General features: G+C 44.6%; 1 protein-coding gene across 1 annotated transcript in view; it reads left to right on the top strand.

Annotated features, from left to right (window-relative positions):
- Window positions 1-651: 651 nt before the first annotated feature.
- Window positions 652-20,323, top strand: part of LOC123507951 (mothers against decapentaplegic homolog 6-like) — a 157,485-nt gene continuing 137,813 nt past the window's right edge. Inside the window, exon 1 of the mRNA XM_045261315.1 lies at window positions 652-1,760. Coding sequence (XP_045117250.1) covers window positions 1,328-1,760 — 433 coding nt within the window. The 5' untranslated portion in view covers window positions 652-1,327. The remainder of the gene's footprint in view (window positions 1,761-20,323) is intronic.

Raw genomic sequence — 20,323 nt, forward strand, 5'->3', positions numbered from 1 at the left:
GAGAGATAGAGAGAGAGAAAGGAGAGGGTGGGTTTGGGTGGCCTCGACGGGCGGTCCAGTTAAGGAAAGTATGATTCTCTGTAGCGGAGGCTGTCACACACACACACACACACACACACACACACACACACACACACACAGTCAGTCAGTCAGTCAGTCAAGCTGGTCAGTCACGCACCAAGTCATCGTCTCATCCTGTGCTCCTCCTCCGCCAGCAGTTGATATTCTTGGCACCGAAAGAGCAAACTCGCAGTGAAGTGGTGAGGTGAGAGCCCCGAAATTCGCAGGTCTTAGGTAAACTGCATTACGGGCGGCGGTAGTAACTGTTGCATAAACAAGTCGATATTCATCAGACGAAAGACGGAGAGAGTCGTGGTGTCTGCCTTATACCGCCTCACGCCAGCTGTGTTCCGGGGGCGTAGTGGCCGGGGTGCTCACGGCACTAGAGGGTTTGTGCCGTGAGCTAAGAGTGACCTGGACTGCCATGCCATGACTCTCTCCCTACGAACGTGACCCTTGACAACACCGTGACAGAAAATAATGTATTCATCGTGAAAGCTGGCAACAGACGCGCCGCCGAGTTGCTGGTTAGGATTTACTTGTTTTTATACCGAAAGATAAGTCACTAGTCGCCTCAAAATCGTCCGGAGTGTTAGATCACACTGGCAGCGTTGTGGCGGCACAGTGCAGGGCGTGTGTCACTCAGTGAGGCGGCGGCATAAATGGAGGAAAATAGTGGATGTGGCGAGCGCGTGCAGGGCCAGCGCGGAGTGGAGTCAGGCGGGCGCCAGTTGAGCACCACACCTGGGGCGGCGCACAGCTCCACCTGACTGCTGTGTACCTGTGTGTGTACCCGGCGCCTTGCCCGCGGCAGGCCGTGTCAGTGTTGTCAGTGTGCGGCGCGGCAAGTATGAGGTTCACCCACTGCCAGTAGCGCGCGAGTGTCACTCAAAAGGAGAGTTCCCTCAGAGGGCGGCGAGGCGGCGGCGGAGTGGGAGCCTCCACCCGTGGCAGTGTTTGTGTTGTGGCGGCGCGGGCGGCGGCGGCCCCATGCGGTGCGAGCCCCCCTGGTGGAGCTGCGGCGGCGTCTGCCTACCACTCCACCTCCCCCTGCTGCCTCTGCCCTTCCCCCCCATCCACCACCACCACGGAGGCAGGTGCAAGCCCCGAGCCCCTCTGGAGCGACTGTAGTAGTTACAACAGCAGGAGTACCGGCGAGTGTGGGCGGCGCGGGCGGAGTGAGGGCGGGTGGTGTGCGTGGGCGCGCGGGCTGGGCGGGGCTGCCTCGCCCTCCAAGCTATGCCCGGGCGGCGCCTCCCCGTGCTTCATGTTCATGTTCCGCTCCAGGAAGACCGCCTTGGTGAAGCGAGCCTGGAAGTCACGGCAGGTCGGGCTGGGCGACACGCCCCACCAGGAACCCAACCAGCAGGAGGTTGCCCAGCAGCTCAAGGTTGCCGCTTTCCACCTCTTGCGACGCCTGACGGAGGCCCAGTTGGAATTATTGGTGGCCGCCTTGGACTCAGGCGGCGGTGACCCCGGAGAGTGCGTGCTGGTGCCCCGCGAGCTGGGCGAGGAGAGTGTGGGTGGCCGTGCCTTGCCGCCTCACCTCCTGATGGTGTGGGTGTGGCGGTGGCCGGACCTGCTCAGCGCCAACCAGCACAGCACCACGCCCTTGCAGCGACTTCCCTCGTGTGCTGCTCGCAACGACCACGTCTACGTGTGTGCCAACCCCTACCACTGGGCCAGACTCCTTCAGACAGGTACGTCACTTCCACTTCTCACCGTAACCCAATGCCGGTCTGTGGCGGGTCGGGCTGGCGGGGCACCGGTAGGACGGGTCATCCCACACGTGCCCCGCGCCCCTGACGCCAGCCAGGCCCAGAGTCACGGGACGGCTGGCTCTGTATCTTGGCGTGAGGTTCTCCTCGGTGGCATATAAAGATCGGCTTTTTGAGGAGTGCCATAGCCTTGCAGCAGCCCGCACACAATGGGGTAACTTCCCCTGGAGAAAAAAGGTTGACCTCTGACACTTCCACCAGGGCCGAGTGCACCCAGTCTCCCAAAAAAGTGTCCGAGTCGGTAGTTAACGCGACGTGCATTTTAATGAGCTTCTGGAACGGACATCTGCTGGCCGAGGTGCGGGAATCCGAAGCTGTCGTGTGTGTGTCGAGACGAGAAGTGCCCGTCACGACCTTCGCGTTAGGGGGCGACACCTGAGCCCTACGAGATGCCCCGACGCAACGGCGCGAGTAACTGGGCAGTGTGGAGGCGCCTGGAGGGTGAGCGGTGCTGTGAGGCGTGCTAGGCAGATAGCAGGTGGGGATGGCAACGACAAGCGACAGATAACGCTGGGAACAAGGCCGGCCCGGGCTGGGCGACGCACAGGTAATCTTAGTCGGCGCCACCAGGATATAATAGTGGGCCCAGCCTTCCGTGTGTGTGTGTGTGTGTGTGTGTGTGTGTGTGTGTGTGTGAACGCGCGCGCGAGCTGGGACCGGCCGGCTGCCCTACCTGCACCTCACGGCTCCGTCCCTGTCAGCTAGCAAGGCGTCGCGACAGGCAGGGGAGGTGGAGATGGAGGTGGAGGTGGAGGTGGTGGTAGTGGTGGCGGTGGTGGTGGCGGCAGCAGCAGCAGCAGCAGCAGCAGTGTGGAGCAACATGATGAGCAGTGAGGGGAGAGGATGTGGATTCTGAGTGAGGCATTGCTTTCGTAACAGCGGCGCCTGTTGGTCGCTGGTTTGTTTTCCTCACGTAATGACTGGTCGCGGGAGGAAGGCTGCGCGTCTGACGTTTCTCATCCTTCATGCACCGTACAGAGAGAGAGAGAGAGAGAGAGAGAGAGAGAGAGAGTAGTCCGTCAGGCGCAGTGTTTTCCTTGGAAGCGTCACAAGTCAGCCTGCTCGAGGTCGTCTTGGTGCGTTGGGAGCCGCGGCACGTCCCTCTCGCGCCTCGCCTCCAGAGCTGATTGCCGAATATAGAGAGTCATGGTCTTGCTGCAGCAGGGAGCCGTGCGTCCCGGCCTGCCTCTCGGTAGTCCTGTCGGGGCGCCTAACAACCACACACACACACACACACACACACACACACACACACACACACACACACTGCTTTGTTTGTACTTGTTCGTCGTTAACTTTCGCGGAGCAAGAAAGTGATCGTAGCGTGAAGGTGAGGAGACTTTGGTTTCAGCTTATTGAGTTGTTGATATCCTGAGGACTCTCTCTCTCTCTCTCTCTCTCTCTCTCTCTCTCTCTCTCTCTCTCTCTCTCTCTCGTACCCCGTTAGGCCCCGTCTCTCTCTCTACTCCTGTTTTTTTATGGCTCTTCTTATCGCTTCTTTGCACACTACCTGAAGGAGGCTACACACACACACACACACACACACACACACACACACACACACACACACACACACACACAGGAGGCGCCCCTCGTTGGTGTCCTGGCGGCGTCATTGATCCCGGCGGCGTGGGCAGTCGGCGCGAGGCCTCAGGAAGTGGGTGGCCTCCGTGAAGGGAAGGTGAAGGGTCGGTTTCTTCGCGGCCACCCTGAAGTGTCTCGCGCACCCGCCAGTGTGGAGCCACCGCGCCGCCCACCTCCCCAAGGGGCCTCCCCACCCACGCAGGACCCGTGCTTCCCGCTACTGACTCCTCCCGGGGCTTCAGGGACTTATATGGAACTGACCCCACCCACGGCCTCCACCACCATCACCACCACTACCCCTATCACCCTATATTTGGATCTTACGGGTCCCCTCCCCCTTCTAAGACACCCATATCAAGGACCCACTCTCATCCACAGCCTCTAGGGGCCCCTCCTTCCTGCTGGGTAGGGAGTGTACCCCTCTCCTCCCTCACCACCCGTGTCCCTCCATCACCAGCCAGGCGCCAGCTCCCCCAGCCTCCTCCATCCACAGTCCCTTCACCCGCTTGTATCCTTCACCAGAGGCGCCTCATTCATGATAGGCCGGGGTAGGGGATCCCGCAGCTCTTCAGTCTTTACCTGTTGTGTTTTTCCAGCCACTGTCGCCGCCCCGTCGCTGTCACGCCGCCAGTTGTTGCCCACCGCACCTCGCCGCCTCGCCTCGCCTCACCTCGCCTCGCCCTGCCTCACACGCAGAACGTTTAGCAACACGCGGTTAGCCTCCTCACGCCTCAGTGATTACGGGCCATTCCTCAGCCTCAACAGGACCGGGCTGGCGGGATGACTAAGCGGGGGAGTCCCTGAGCTTAGTAGCGTCTCCCCTCCGTGTTGCATCTCTCACCTCTCGCCTCTCGCCGTGTCCCGCTCGTACCGCCCAGCACGTCGCCTCCCGTCGCCTCGGGCACGTGTCTGTCGGCCGCAGCTAGTGTAATTAAGATGAAGCTTTCCCACGCTGGTTCCTTCACTCACTCGCTACGTTACGTGTTTTTGTACCGCTTCTGTGACGCTGTTCCTGCCCACCCACCGAAACATGACACACTTAACGGAATGCACTGTAGAGCAACGCACCGTAACGCAATACACCGTACCCTAATACACAGTAACGCAATGCACCGTACCCTAACAGACCGTAACGCAATGCACCATACCATAGCGCAACGTAACGCAACGCACCGTACCACAACACACCTTAACGCAACACACTACACCACAGCTGAACCTAACGTACCGTATCATAACTCAGCCTAAAGCAACGCACCCTAATCCATCATTACTCACAACCACAACTTCGTACACACCGCCTCTGCCAACACGTGGAAGGCGCCGCGGGGAGACACACGACCGCTACAGCTTCCCTACATGACAACCTGACCTGGCCACCTTCCCTGAGCAGCGGCGGTCATGGCGGCTGCACGTGATGGACAGATAGCTTTGCGTGCATGACAGTCAGCCAGTCACTCTGGAAACACGTCTCACCGATTACAGAACCCGCCACTGTCTGTACCTGAAACCAGTCAACCAGCCTACCAGTTCACCAGTGTGTTGGCCTAAATGATCTGGTGTGTGTGTGTGTGTGTGTGTGTGTGTGTGTGTGTGTGTGTGTGTGTGAGTTTGTTTCCATGCGAGTGAAAGTGTTTAGGTCTCGCCTGTCCTCGAGATGGGTGCTCGTCTGTGTGATGGCACTGTTTTGGCCTCCATGATGAGTCAGTTGTTGTTGTTGTTGTTACTGGTACTGCGTCTAATGTTCCTAGTGGTGCTAGTGATGATGATGATGCGGGTATTATACTATTGCTGATGATGATGACCATAACCTTCTACTGCTTTTACTACTACACTACACACTACTGCTATTACTACTACTACTACTACTACTGCTACTGCTACTACTACTACTGCTACTACTACTACTACTACTACTACTACTACTACTACTACTACTACTACTTAACTATCACCACCACCACCACTGCTGCTTTCTCTATGCTTTCCAGTTCTGCTTCCATTGTTTTGGTTGTTGTCACATCTGGCCACCACCACCAGCTCCTCCTCCTCCTCCTCCTCCTCCTCCTCTTCTTGGTGTACGTGGCTGCGTGACGTTGTGGTGCCTGACGATCACAGGCTGGGATGGTAGAGTGAAGGCACTGTAGTCTGCCCTCCCTCGTCACTGGTCGCTGGTCACTGCTACTCAGACCACCGTTTCAGGGACCGCCATGGCTTCACTTCACTGTTGTGGCGCTAAGCTGACCTAACGTAACCTCTCACTGCTATATAGACCGTTTGATCCACGTTTACATATAACTTTGAAATGTTTATAGCCTTTGAAAAATATCATTGCATGTGTATTTCATTATTTTTTTGAGGCAAGGCTGATTCCTTTCTTGTTTTGTGGCGCTACTCTGCTACACTTTCACTTCTGTTTTTTTTTTTTTCACTTGTTGTGTATAACTTTGTGATATTTCTGTACTATAGTGTCCAAAATGAATAAATGGTGCAATAATAAAGAAAGAAAGAAACAGATTCATTGTACTTTGGCGCCACAATGATTCCATCACTAACTCTCTTTCTTTCTATAGTTATCTATAATTTTGAGGCGCTTCAGTAGTCTTAAACCCTGGAAATGGATACTTCACTTGTGGCACTGCATTGCCACTCTTTCACTACTACACCATTGTTTTTTTTTTCCAGTAATCATACCTAGTATAACATTAAAACTCTTCCTTCTGTAGCCTGGACAATACCATTAATTCATTGTACTTTGCTGTATTGTGGCTCTTTCACTCATTCACTGTTAGACCATTCTTTCCTTATGATTACGTATAACTTAAAGCTCTTCAGTGCCATGCTGCGTTTTCATATTCATTCTGGTTACCATATGGTGGTTTTATACAGCCTCAGAAACTTATGTGAGGATTAAAATAAAGACTCTGGGCATTAATCTTCTGACCTCCATGTAAATAAAATCGTCTAATCACACCCAAAACTCAAGGTAAAAATGCCTCCCAGTACTGAAGGGGTTAAGACAGCTTTGTACTAAAGTGTTTTGAATAGTTTTGTAGCGAATACAGAACCATTACTTCACATACTACAATACAACACTTCCAGTTCCAGATCATCTTCCTCCATGATCATCTAAGTATCTTTCAAGCACGTATAATGTTAGTCTCTTCAACAATTCTTCAACCGGGAAACACCAAATTAAACTTCCATTTTCTTCTCTTCGTGCTTGTACAGTCTGCCAGAGAGAGGAGTTGATGAGGCGAAAAGCTTCAGACTCCACCCTGTTTAGGAGAGCTGTGTGAGTTGAACCTTCCCTTATGAGGAAGCGCTGCGTCTTACTGGGACGGATAAAACCCTGTATAGAGTTAGCAGCTGGGAGGAGGGAGGGGAACTGGGCGAGGCGACACTTTTAATCCCTTCAGTACTGGAACGCATTTCTAACTTGAGTGTTGGGTATGATTAGATGGCTTTATTGACATTAGGAAGGATCTATGGAGGTCAGAAGATTAATGGTCACAGTCTTCACTATTTTAATCCTTACACGGTTTTCTGATGCTGTATGAAATCACCAAATAGTATCCAGAATGAATAGGAAATCGGAAGTGTGTACGATTATGATCTTTTAGTACTACATTCACCTTTTATCAACATTCAGACCACTGTAGTAATATATGGAAGGAAGAGAGGGAATCTGATTGTCTATTTTTTCCCAGTTTAAAGAATAAATCAAATAATGGCCATGTGATTAGAGGAAAATTGTCTAACAGTTAACGGAATAAATCGGTTCGTTTGAAGTAATCGTAGTGAAGTGACATCAAAATAATGATTCTTTTCAACACACGAAACAAAGAAGAGAAAAGTAGGCCTTCGTAGAGTTTTTTGTTGATAGTTTCAGGTGAAAAAAAAAAAAAGCTGTGGTGTCTTCCTGCAGTGCGCTTTGATAATTGTTGTTCTAAGAGAAGACGACCTTGAGTCTAGGAAAGTAGGAAAAACTTGTTGAGTGGACACAGAAGCAGCGACACGAGGCACCAGAGACTCCTTCTGCTCCTGTAGGCTGACTCTTTTAGCGCTAGTGTGACTCTTAACTCTAGTGTCACTCTTGAGCTCTTGTATTGTGACTGTTTTACCTCTAGTGTCACTCCTTGGCTCTTTTAGTGGGACTCTTATTGCTTTAGTGTGACTTTGAACTCTAATTTTTTTTGAGGTCCTGTTCTGTGACTCCTTTTACTCTATAGTCACTCCTCAGTTCTTTCAGCGTGACTTTTTGCTCTAGTATGACTGTTTTAGGTCTAATGTCACTCTTGTGCTCTTGTAGTGTGACTCGTTTAACTCTAATGTCACTCCTCAACTCTGTAGCTCTAATATCACTCCTCAGTTCTTTTAGTGTGGCTCCTGTTGCTCTAGTGTGACTTTGAACTGTAATGTCACTCTAGAGCTCTTGTTCTGTGACTTTCTTAACTCTAATGTCACTCTTAAGCTCTTGTAATGTGACTCACTTGATTCTAATGTAACTCCTCAGTTCTTTTAGTGTGACTTTTTACTCTTGTGTGAGTCTTTTAGCGCTAATGGCACTCTTGAGCTCTTGCAGTGTGACTTATTTAATTCTTATGTCACTCTTGAGCTCCTGTACTGTGACATATTTTAACTCTAATGTCACTCTTGAGCTCTTGTAGTGTGAGTCTTGTAGGTCTAGTGTGACTCTTCATCTCTAATATTGTGACACTTCTCCAATGTAACGCTGTTCTATTGTTGTGACTCATTCAGCTCCAAAATAGTGACTCCATTTGCAAGGTTGTGACTCTTGCCTGTAATATTGTGACTCTTCATCTGTAGGCTTGTGACTCTCAGCTCTAATGTGACTCTTAGCTCTAAGGCTGTGACTATCTCCATCCTTGTGACTCAGCTTGAATGTGACTCTTAGTTCTAAGGTTTTGATTTTTAACTTTAATATTGTAACTTTTCATCTGTAATGTTACGACTCTTAAGCTCTAATGTTATGACTCTTTTTGGTCTAATGTGACTCAGTTGTAAGATTGAATGTGTTATTGTTTTCTTTGAGTTCTAATGCTCAGTTTTTCTTTCCTTCAGTTCCAGTGCTTAATATTTCCTAATTTTTCAGAGCAGAGTTTCAAGATTTCCCTTTTTTTAAGTCCTGGGATTCAATTACTATCCTTTTGTGAAATGTGAGGTCATACTTTCAAACTTCTTGCCGTTCTAAGGTTCGTTTTCCTTTATTTTTCTATTATGATGTTCTGTTTCCTGCTTCCTTCAGTTGTGAGGTTGCATTGTGTACCCTTTCTTTCAGATCAAGGCTTCATTTGCTCTCCCTTTCAGTTTTAAGGTTTCATCTATTTTCTCTCCTCTCTGTCTTAAAGTTTCATTTGTTTCCTCTCCTCTTACTCTTAAGGTTCGTAATTGTTTCCTTCTCTTCCGCTTTTAAGTTTCCATTTACTTTCCAGCTTAGGGTTTGAGGTTCAAAACTTTCTTCAAAATTAATCATGTTAGCCTCTCTTTCAGTTTCACGGTTCGTTTTTTATTTAATTTCCTAGGTCAATTTTTTTCATCATTTCCTTCAGTTCATAGTTTCAATTATTTCTTCGGTTTAAGTTTTAGGATTCATATGCTTTAATTGATGTTTCTACCACTTTAAACCTTTCATGTCCAAGGTTCATTCATTTCCCTTTCTGTTCTACGACTTTTCTTATCCTTTCATTTTTCTCCTAAGGTTCCATTCTTTTTCCGTTTCAATTTTATGATTCATACGCCTTAAATGATGTACCTACCACTTTGAACCTTTAGTGACCAAGGTTCATTCATTTCCTTTTCAGTTCAGTGATATTTTTATCCTTTCCTTTAGTCCTGAGTTTTTTTTCTTGTCCCTGATTTACTTCCCCTTGTGTCTGCTCCTTCGTCGCCTTCGTCTGGTGTTGGAAGCAGAGAGCATCCTGGTGGCCGACCTTGTATTGTCCACAAGACTCTCCTGACCTTGATGCGCGCCCAGCAATGCACACTGGCTGGCTCTCTCTCTCTCTCTCTCTCTCTCTCTCTCTCTCTCTCTCTCTCTCTCTCTCTCTCTCCACAGTGTTCGTATCTGTCGTGTATTGTTGTTTTCTGTCGGGTGTTGCTGTTTTGTGTCGAGTCTTTCTGTGTTTGTTGTGTGTGTTTGTCTGTCGGGTTTCTTTGTGCCTTGGGTCTCGTTCTTCTGTGTCTGTCTGGCGTCCTGTGTTCCTTTTTGTCGGGTTTTCCTTTATTTTTTGTCCTGTCTTTCTTTGTCACTGTCTGTTAGTTCTCCCTGCGGCTGTTGAGTGTTAAGTGTTTGTATGTAGCTTTTTTTTTTTGTTTTCTTCTGTCAGATCTCATGCTTGTAAAAAAAAAAAAGCAGCAGAAGCGAAGGAATAAAAGCAGAACGTTGAAAAGATCAGCCACATCGTTAAGGATAGGAAAACAGTCAAACAGATATACAAGTAAGGAAAAAAAATAGAAGAAATTATAAACAAGCACAGAAATAAAGAAAAAAAAAAAAAAGAAAGGAAGCTGGAATATCGTCTTCGTGCAGTCGTAAAGTTTTTAACCCCTTCAATATTAGGACACGTATTTTACCTTGAGATTTGTATACAATTAGACCATTTTATCGACATTAGGAAAGGTATTATGAAGGTCAGAAGATTAATGGCCACAGTCGTCACTACTTTAGTTCCCCACATGAGTTTCTGAATCTGTATAAAATCACTAAATATTTAGCAGAATGGATATGGAAACGCGTCATGATATTCTAGGGGTTAAAAGGGAAGCCACGCCACTAATGGTTGAAAATTGGACAAGAAATATACAGAAAGGTTAAAAGAAATAGTAAATCATAGAAGAAAAATCAAGCTGTCGTGTCTACTTACAAATTTAAAGCTCTTAATAGTAAAACCACTCCATTGAGACGAAAGAAAAAAAGTAAAGAAATAGACATAGAATGCATAAACAGTAAAATAATAAAAAAATATATAAATAAAACTAGAATTCTTTCTGCGTACACACTCAACCCCTCCCTCTCTCTCTCTCTCTCTCTCTCTCTCTCTCTCTCTCTCTCTCTCTCTCTCTCTCTCTCTCTCTCTCCACACTTGGCTCATATTCTCAAACACTTTTGTACTTCACTCGACAATTTCAAAAGGCTTTATGGAAATTTACACGAGTTTTTAAGGTGTTTTTATGGTTTAGAGGCAGAATGACAAGATTTTTGCAATCATAACTGGAGAAATACTCTTGAAAATCCCGCTTGTCATCTTTGTGGCCTTGGAAAATAGTCGTGGAGAGAGAGCAAAGCATTTTTGATTATGGACCCCTCTCTCTCTCTCTCTCTCTCTCTCTCTCTCTCTCTCTCTCTCTCTCTCTCTCTCAACCTAGTCAGTCCGAAGTCGCTTTATTGATTCTGCGGTTGAGTGGCGGCGGCGAGCGGGTCTCCTGGCGCTGACGACCTTGCTGCTGCCTCGAGGAAGTGGCGGCGGTGTGTCCAGGTGGCGCTAGCGGGTGTGGGGCTGTCAAGAGGTCCGGGCGAGTGTGACAGGAGGAGAAGAGGAGGAAGGGTTGTGTGTGTATTGATTGATACTATATTTCGTTTTGATTAACTGGAAAAGTATTTAATCCTCGTAATGTTAATACTATGCATTTATTGTCTTCCTTGCACGTTATGGCTTCGTTGTGAATGTGTTTTGTTCATCGTTTATTGTTAGCTATTGTTCCTTTGTGAGTAAACAACACCGTATGCTTTGTCAACATATTTTGTCAATAACTTTACTACTACTACTACTACTACTACTACTACTACTACTACTACTACTACTACTACTACTACTACTACTACTACTACTACTACTACTGCTACTACTACTGCTACTACTACTACTGCTGCTGCTGCTGCTACTGCTACTGCTGCTACTGCTACTGCTGCTACTGCTACTGCTACTGCTACTGCTGCTACTGCTGCTGCTACCACCTGCACTGCTGCTGCTGCTGCTGCTGCTACTGCTGCTGCTGCTGCTGCTGCCACTGCTGCTGCTGCTACTGCTGCTGCTACCACTGCTGCTGCTGCTGCTGCTACTGCTGCTGCTGCTGCTGCTACTGCTGCTGCTGCTGCTGCTACCACTGCTACTGCTGCTGCTGCTGCTGCTGCTGCTGCTGCTGCTGCTGCTGCTGCTGCTGCTGCTGCTGCTGCTGCTGCTGCTGCTGCTGCTGCTGCTGCTACTGCTGCTGCTGCTGCTGCTGCTGCTGCTGCTGCTGCTGCTGCTGCTGCTGCTGCTGCTGCTGCTGCTGCTGCTGCTGCTGCTGCTGCTGCTGCTGCTACTGCTGCTGCTGCTGCTGCTGCTGCTGCTGCTACTGCTGCTGCTGCTGCTGCTGCTGCTGCTGCTACTGCTGATGCTACTGCTACTACTACTGCTACTACTGCTACTACTGCTGCTACTACTACTACTGCTACTGCTGCTTTTGCTACTACTACTGAATACCTCCACCCCATGTTTATTGATGCGTCACCACTCCACTACTTGGAGGTCATTAGCCCCAACTCTCGCTAATGACTGTGGCATCCAACCATATCTATTACTCTATAATATAAACATTAGTTGTTAGCTATAAATTCACTCTACCTCCACTCTATCTACTCTTATGCCACTCTCCACCACCGTAGCCTCGCAGTCAAGGCCACTTAAATCTGCAGGTATGGGAGTGGAATGCCTTGTCCCCCTGAGACACTACTACTACTACTACTACTACTACTACTACTACTACTACTACTACTACTACTACGATTACTACTACTACTACTACTACTACTACTACTACGACTACGATTACTACTACTACTACTACCACTACTACCACTACTACTGCTACTACTACTACTACTACTACTACTACTACTACTACTGCTACTACTACTACTACTGCTACTACTACTACTACTACTACTACTACTACTACCACTACTACCACTACTACTACTACTACTACTACTACTACTACTACTACTACTACTACTACTACTACTACTACTACTACTACTACTACTACTACTACTACTACTACTACTACTACTACTACTACTACCACTACTACTACTGCTACCATTACTACTACTACTACTGTGTGTGTGTGTGTGTGTGTGTGTGTGTGTGTGTGTGTCATTGGCATTGTCTTTTTTTATTTCTTTGTTTTTTCATGTAGTAGGACAGCTAATTGAATGTTTGTTTGTTTATTTGTTCGTTTTGTGTACAGGAATCTGGCTTCGTATTTTCTCCATTAACCGAGAGAGAGAGAGAGAGAGAGAGAGAGAGAGAGAGAGAGAGAGAGAGAGAGAGAGAGAGAGAGAGAATGTCACTTGGTCCGTACCACCACCACCACCACCACCACAAGATAAGCCATACCACGTAGACAGTTTCAGTTTGATGTAATTATCTCCTGGTTTGTCTGACGCGCACAACACAAGCAGGACGCAGGAAGCAGGAAGCTGGGATGAGGCAAACAGGGACAAGCAGGCAAGCAGGGAGACGTGACTGTGCATGCTCCACCACCACTACGACACTCCGTCACGGTGTACACAATTAATACGAGAGGCGTACACCACCTTGAACTCCCGCCAGGCCAGAGAGAGGGAGTTTTCAAGGCAGTTGCGCACTTGAACTAACTTTTCTTTAGTATTTTCTCTTTTCCATTTATGGCAGAGACGATTAACAGATCATTTTTTACTCGGTTTATTATTATTTTTTGTGCAATTTAATATTTCCATGTTCACTGGTACTATTTATCGTATACTTCATAACAAAGAAAGTCAAGCCAAGCCAACATTGCCTTACATAAAGTGCAGCGTCTATCTTGTCTGTCACTTCATTCAAGTCAAGCCAAGTCCAGCCACCGCTGCCTTACATAAACTGCAGCTTTCATCTCGCCTGTCATTCCACTCAGCGTCTCACCATTGCTCCAATAACGTCCTTCACCGTCCCAGTAATATTTTTAGGTGTTTAGAATGTCCTTGGTAGTGTCCTAGTAAAACTGTAGGACATATAAGTAATTTAGTGTCCTAAGGGAGTTGTGATACCTTGTTAGGCTGAAGGACATCCGGGATACTTGTCCTAATGCAATGTAGAATATCTTGTATGTCCAAAGTGTCTAGAATGGTGTATCAGTGTCCTTGCAAGGCTGAAAGACATCAGAATATCTTGCTAATATCCTAAGTTGATCTAAAACATCTTTACAATGTCTTGAATTTGACTAAAATATCTTGTCAGTGTCTTAGAAAGTCTGCAACACCTTGCTGATGTCCTAGGGAAGTCTTGAACACCCTAACACTGTCCTGGCGAGGCTGAAGGACACCTGAATTCACCTCATCTTTGACGTTGGATACCGAGTCGAGTAGCCCTGTAGGAAGCGCGACACGCCCAAACCAGAGGCAGCGGTAGGACCTCCCCTCCTCTCCCCTCCTGTTGTATCATAGCCTCCGCGCCTCCCTACTTAGCGAAGAGGTGTCGGGTGCGGTGACTGGCCTGCCGCTGCCGCCCTGTACTGGGATAATGTCGTGTAAACAGATGACTGACCACTGGGAATCCTTCGGTGACTTGCATGTTCGCTCCGTGGTGACTCGCCAAACACCTTAACTGGGCAACACGTGACTAACGAGGAAGCTGATCCCTGACTAAACATTTGCCTTCGCGGCCTGTATGTGTTCAGTGTTTAACCTTCCCGTGCCCCAGAGCCTCCCGTGTATCTCAAGGAGGGAAGAGCAGCTCGTTTTATCCGCGATACCGCCCCGTCTCGAGTGTGTGACAAGATAAAGCCAGATGCGTGATGCGAGATGTAGCTTCTTTATACAGGACAAAAAAATGTGTTTCGGTATTCAGATATTGATTACTTGCTTTCATGTTATTCAATGAGTCTTACGTACTCCCTGGCTCGCAGTATATTTTCTTCTCTCGAAACGACCTTGACTTTGAGGTGCACTAAAAGAAGAAATTACTCGAAACCCCAAGGCGTGTGTCTGGTGGAGTGAAGGACGAGGGAGATTGAGGGAGTGACGCAGCCTCTCTCCCTCTCTCCCTCTCTCTTTCCCATGAGTGTTTTGTTGTGGGTTAGGAGTGTTTTGTTGGGGGTTCTACGTGGTGTAAGTTATGGTGTTTTTAAACTGCGGTGTTGTGAGTTATGAGTGTTTTGTTGGTGGGAGTTTACGATGTTTTGTGGCGAGTTGTGAAGGTTTAGTTAGGGTCGTGGTGGAAGTTGTGGTGTTAATAATTAGGAGTGTTTTATTATGATTTAGTGTCTTGCTGTTAGTTACTATGCTTTGTTGTGAGTTACGACTGCCGGGTTAAGTTATGGTGGGACGGTTCTAAATTCCATGATGTTACGGTGTTGCTACGCGTGATGGGATGAAGTTTTGATGTTCCAATACGATTTTACGAGGTGTGATGTTGTTACGAGTGTTTTGTTTTAAGTTGGTGTGTTGACAGTACAGTATTTAGGCTGTTTTGACACACAGGTGTTGCAAATAAGAAAGATTCAAGAGAGTCCTCGTAAATTTGGATACTCTTTTTGTCACTATTTCGGGATTGGCATGCTCACTGGGCTATTCTCTCTCTCTCTCTCTCTCTCTCTCTCTCTCTCTCTCTCTCTCTCTCTCTCTCTCTCTCTCCTTCTCTCTCTCTCCCTCTCTCTGGCTGTCTTTTTGTTGCCCTTGGCCAGATCTCCAACTAAAAAAGAAAAGAAAAAAAATGCCACGAATGTTTTCCCTTGAGTTACGAAACACAGTGACAAATTCCTATCAATATTTTTAGTCATTATTAAGTCAGGACACTGAACTCAGCTGCAGTATCAGTGACTCACGATGCATCAAAGTCAGTCCGAGTGTTTTGGTTTGAGTTGCGAAAACCAATGACAAGTTCGATTAATATTTTCAGTCACGCGTCACGAGACTAAACGTAACACGACTCGAGCTTCAGTACCAGTGACTCATGATGCACAAGTCATCAAAACTACTGTTCATGTTTTCCTTTGAATCATGAAAGTCAGTAACAAATTTTTATTAATATTTTTAATCATGAGTCACGACACTAAACTAACTGCGACTTAAACCACAGTACCAGAGGAGGACGAGGAGGATGAGAGAAAGACTCGACTTCAGAGGCTGGTGCACGAGTCATTAAGTCCAGTCAGGCACCAGATCAGTCCAGTCCACTCAGACTGTGCACGCAAACAAGCCCATAACGGGATGAAGGTCGCTATTGCTGCATCAAAGGTCATTTACTCTGACTGCTGACGGACCGCAGACCAGACACCACGTAGCACCGCCCAGCTGATACCGTGGGGGCTGTGGGGCGGTGATGGCACGGTGCTGGTCCCTTATACTCCATCAGCACCGCCCCATCAGCACCTACCCACGTCAACTCCGCGTCAGTAAAGGGGCGAGGCGGGCGGGGAAGTAACCAAGCCTCACTATTGACTTCCCTTGCCTGATGAGACGAGCAGATGTGGAGCAGGTGTGATGAGAGAGAGAGAGAGAGAGAGAGAGAGAGAGAGAGAGAGAGAGAGAGAGAGAGAGAGAGACAGACAGACAGAAAGACAGACATACACTATACGTATTGCAAATGTTGAGTCAGAAATAAAAATGCAAAGGACTGAAACAAATGGAAGAAACGACGAAAAGAAAATAATGATAATAATAATAATAATAATGATAATAATAATAATAATAATAATAATAATAATAATAATAATAATAATAATAATGATAATAAATGGAAATTGAGGCCGCGCTGAGAGGCAGGAAGGGTACGCTATCTCCACGTTAGATCTGTGTTGGTAATCTGAAACTGAAATGTCCTGCGGTACCATCACTACCATGCTTGTGTGGGCGTTTCGTCGTGTGTGCGTGTGTGTGTGTGTGTGTGTGTGTGTGTGTGTGTGTGTGTGTGTGTGTGTGTGTGTGTGTGTGTGTGTGTGTGTGTGTGTGTGTGTGTGTGTGTGTGTAATGGGGATGGAAAGGGTTGTGTGTGTTAGGATACAGGAGGGGACAGTGTGTGTGTGTGTGTGTGTGTGTGTGGGTGATGGAGAGGGTTGTGTGTGTTAGGATGCATGAGGGGACAGTGTGTGTATGTGTGTGTGTGTGTGTGTGTGTGTGTGTAATGGGGATGGAGAGGATTGTGTGTGTGTGTGTGTGTGTGTGTGTGTGTGTGATTATTGAATTCTAGCGCCATTATCATTATCTATCACCATGTCTACTGCTATTCGTCCTTCCCTTGCGTTCTATTACGTCGATTCGGTCCTGGAAACACACGTGGAAGAGAAGCAACGAAGAAAATTAGATCGGTGACTTTCTTGTATCGAATGACCACCGTGCTTATCTAATCTTCCCGTAAGGAGTCCAGGGTGAGTGGACCTGGTTTGTTATGCTAATACTTGCCCGCTCACTGAAACACAAGGGAAAGGAAACGATGAAATAAAGTAGAGAAATATACTAAATGTTGTTTGTTCTGACTATTGAAAAGAAAATAATAAAAAAAAAGATTACTAAAATAAATAAGTAAAATACGTAAGTTATTTTTTTGACCAAGATTTTGAGCACAATGAAAAATGAAGGAAAGGGAATATAGTGAATGTTATTTCATCTGCCCCCCCAAAAAAAAAGGCAACAATGAAAAAAAAGGATGAAAAAGGAAGTGGAAAAAAGGAATGTTATTTTTTGAGCGCAATGAAAGAAAGCGAAGAAAAAAAAATAGTAGTAAATGTTGCTTATTTTCATCATTGTAAAAATTGATAAGACAAAAGACAAAAAAAAAAGTAAAAAAAAATAAAGAAAAGGGAACGTTAGTTATATTGACCAAAATTTTGAGCACAATGAAAGAAAATGAAGGAAAAAATATATAGTGAATGTTGTTTGTTCTGACCGCTATAAAAAAAAAGTAAGAAAAAAATGAAAAAAGGAGCTAAAAAAGTATTCGTTAGTTATTTTGACTACGATTTTGAGCACAAGGAAAGATAATGGAGAAATAAAAGTGGAGAAGTATATGAAATGATTTTTGTTTCTACCACTGTAAAGAACGCAATTTGAAACCATGATGAATAAAGTAGAAAAAAAAATAAATAAAGATACGATAGTTATTTTGAGCGCAATGATAGAAATGAAGGAAAAAATAGAAGAGTTATAGTGAATGTTCATTTTGGCCTCTGTAAAAAAAAGAGAAACAAGGATTAAGAAAAGGAGCAAAAATATATATAGTTACGTTAGTTATTTTGACCACAATAAAGAAAATGAAGAAAAAAAGAAGCTATAGTAAATGTTGTTTATATTGTTCCCTATGAAAAGAATAAGAAACAAAGATTAAAAAAATATATATGGCTAGTTTAATTATTTTGACCACAATTTTGACCGCAAGAAAAATGAAAAAAACAAGGGGTTATAGTAAATGTTGTATCTTCTGGCCATTATAAAGAACAAAATAAGAAACAAGAATAAAAAAGTAAGCTAAAATGGAGATGTTTTTAGTTATCTCGACCACAACTTTGAGCTAGTTTAATTATTTTGACCACAATTTTGACAGCAAGAAAAATATAAAAAAAGGGGTTATAGTAAATGCTGTTTCTTCTGGCCATTGTAAAGAGCAAAATAAGAATCAAGAATAAAAAAGTAAGCTAAAAAGGAGATGTTTTTAGTTATCTCAACCACAATTTTGAGCCCAGGAAAGGAGACTAATGTTAAATGTTTCTTTTAACCCCTTCACTTCTGGAACTCATTTATATCATGAACTTTTGGTGTAATTAGGCGACTTAATTTACATTAGGAAGGGTCTATGGAGATCAAGAGATTGAGAACCAAAGTCTTTACTATTTGAAGCCCCAAATAAGTTTCTAAAGCTGTATAAAATCGCCAAATAGTAAATAGAATAAATATAAAAACACGTCATGGTACTGAAGAGGTTAAACACTGTAAAGATGATAAAAAAAACGGATAAAAAGAAAAAAAGCAATAAAGAGATATGTGTTATTCTGCCCATGATCTGGAGCACGAAGAAAAAAAAAGAGGAAAAAATAGGAGAGTTATAACTGAATGTTGCTTATTGTGAAGTGACACGAAAAAAAGTAAGGAGAAATATGGTACTAATACCGATCACTGACTAAATTATAAGGAAAGAATTATCGAAAAATGAATGAAAAGAATTAGAAAAGGAAGAAAGAGATTTACTATTCGTTATTTATTTTGACTATGAAGTGTAAAGGGAAACAAAGAACAAAGAGGAAAATATATATAGTTTGGTTTTTATCAATATTCTTATGTAACCCATTAGCCCCTTCATTACTGAGACACATTTCTACCATTATTTTTAGCATGAAAAGACGATTTTATTTTCATTAGCAAGGGTCTATGGAGGTCAGAAGATTGATGGCCAGAGTCTTTACTATTCTTACTCCAACATATGTTTTTGGAGCTGTATAAAATCACCAAATAGTAAGCAGAATGAATAGGAAAATGCGTCCTGGTACTGAAGGGATTAATGTATTTAGATTGTAGAAAAGTGATATTTTTATTTATGTATTCTTTTCTTTCTTTTTTACAGATTTTAGTGCTTTTTTATGATGAAATTTAACCTCTAACAAAAGTATCACTAGATGGAATTATAACTTCTCAAAAATGACGTTTATGCAAACATACAATTAAATTCAAAATAATCACTAACTTTTAAGAACTGCATCATTCTTCTTTTTTTTCTTTCATTTCTTTTCAGCCACCATATCAAATATATACACATTTTTAATGCATTTAAACATCAGCACTAGTAAATCTTCAAACAATTAACATCCTAATTTCCTTTATAAATAACATTTAAGAAATTTAGTATCATTCTTTATTTCACTTATTTTTTCAACCACCAAGTCAAATACATATTCATTGATACATTCAAATGTAAACACTAAATATCCAAACAATTAACATCCTAACTTCCGCTCATTTTTGCAGGTTAGTGTTCTTGAAGCCTTCGTGGAGAGAGGACGTGTGTTTGTCTCCCAGGAAACAGAGACAATCTTCCGGTAGGTGCACCCATCACTGTTCCTCTGCACTCTGACAAAGGTAAATTTGCTCACGCCTACGCCATCAGGAGGAGGAGGAGGTGTTTAGGCCTATGGGAATGTCTGATAATCCCTGTAGGCTTATTGATATATTTGGAATGGTGTTGATATTGTTTTGTTTATTTTTTTTCGTTCATTTCTTTTTTTCTTTTATTTTTTAATTGCGAAGGATTTTATTTTATTTTATCTATTGTTTCGTAATGCTAGAGAGAGAGAGATGGAGGTAATTTCCTTCAGGTGTTCTAATTATAACTCTCACAGGAAATTAGTCGAGACACTTATAGTTTTATGGTGTTTATGTTTGTGTGATACTTGGTTTGTTTCATTTATGGTTTTCTTATCTATTAATCTTTTTTTTTTTAATGACTACCTTTTTTTATATGAATTTTCTTGTGTATGTGATAATGATTTCTAATTAACTCTATCTTTCTTTTACATGTTTGTTTATTTTGCTCGATATTCATATTTTTCGTATTTGCAGTTTCAACTTTTGTCCTCGTTCATGATTTTTCACTTTTTTTTTTTTTTTTTTTTTTTTTAACAAATGTGAAGGAGAGTGTTTCAATACAGGGCCAATATTCGAAAAAGAATCCCTCGTGGCTGCAACGTACAAGGGTGGAACATCAACAGAATCTAATTCTTTATCTTTTGTGGTGAATCTGGTAATGCTTGAGATGCAACTTGAAAAGAACCTAACATTAAATTCGGGTTTTCTTCTAAGGTAACTCGGGTAACTCATGAGAGGTATAGATGGAATATAAAAAAAGAAAATATTTACTCCCACTGTCCTGTAAAGTTAATCTGGTAACTGA

Source organism: Portunus trituberculatus, chromosome 23, assembly GCF_017591435.1.
Source record: "Portunus trituberculatus isolate SZX2019 chromosome 23, ASM1759143v1, whole genome shotgun sequence".
Lineage (NCBI taxonomy): Eukaryota > Metazoa > Arthropoda > Malacostraca > Decapoda > Portunidae > Portunus > Portunus trituberculatus.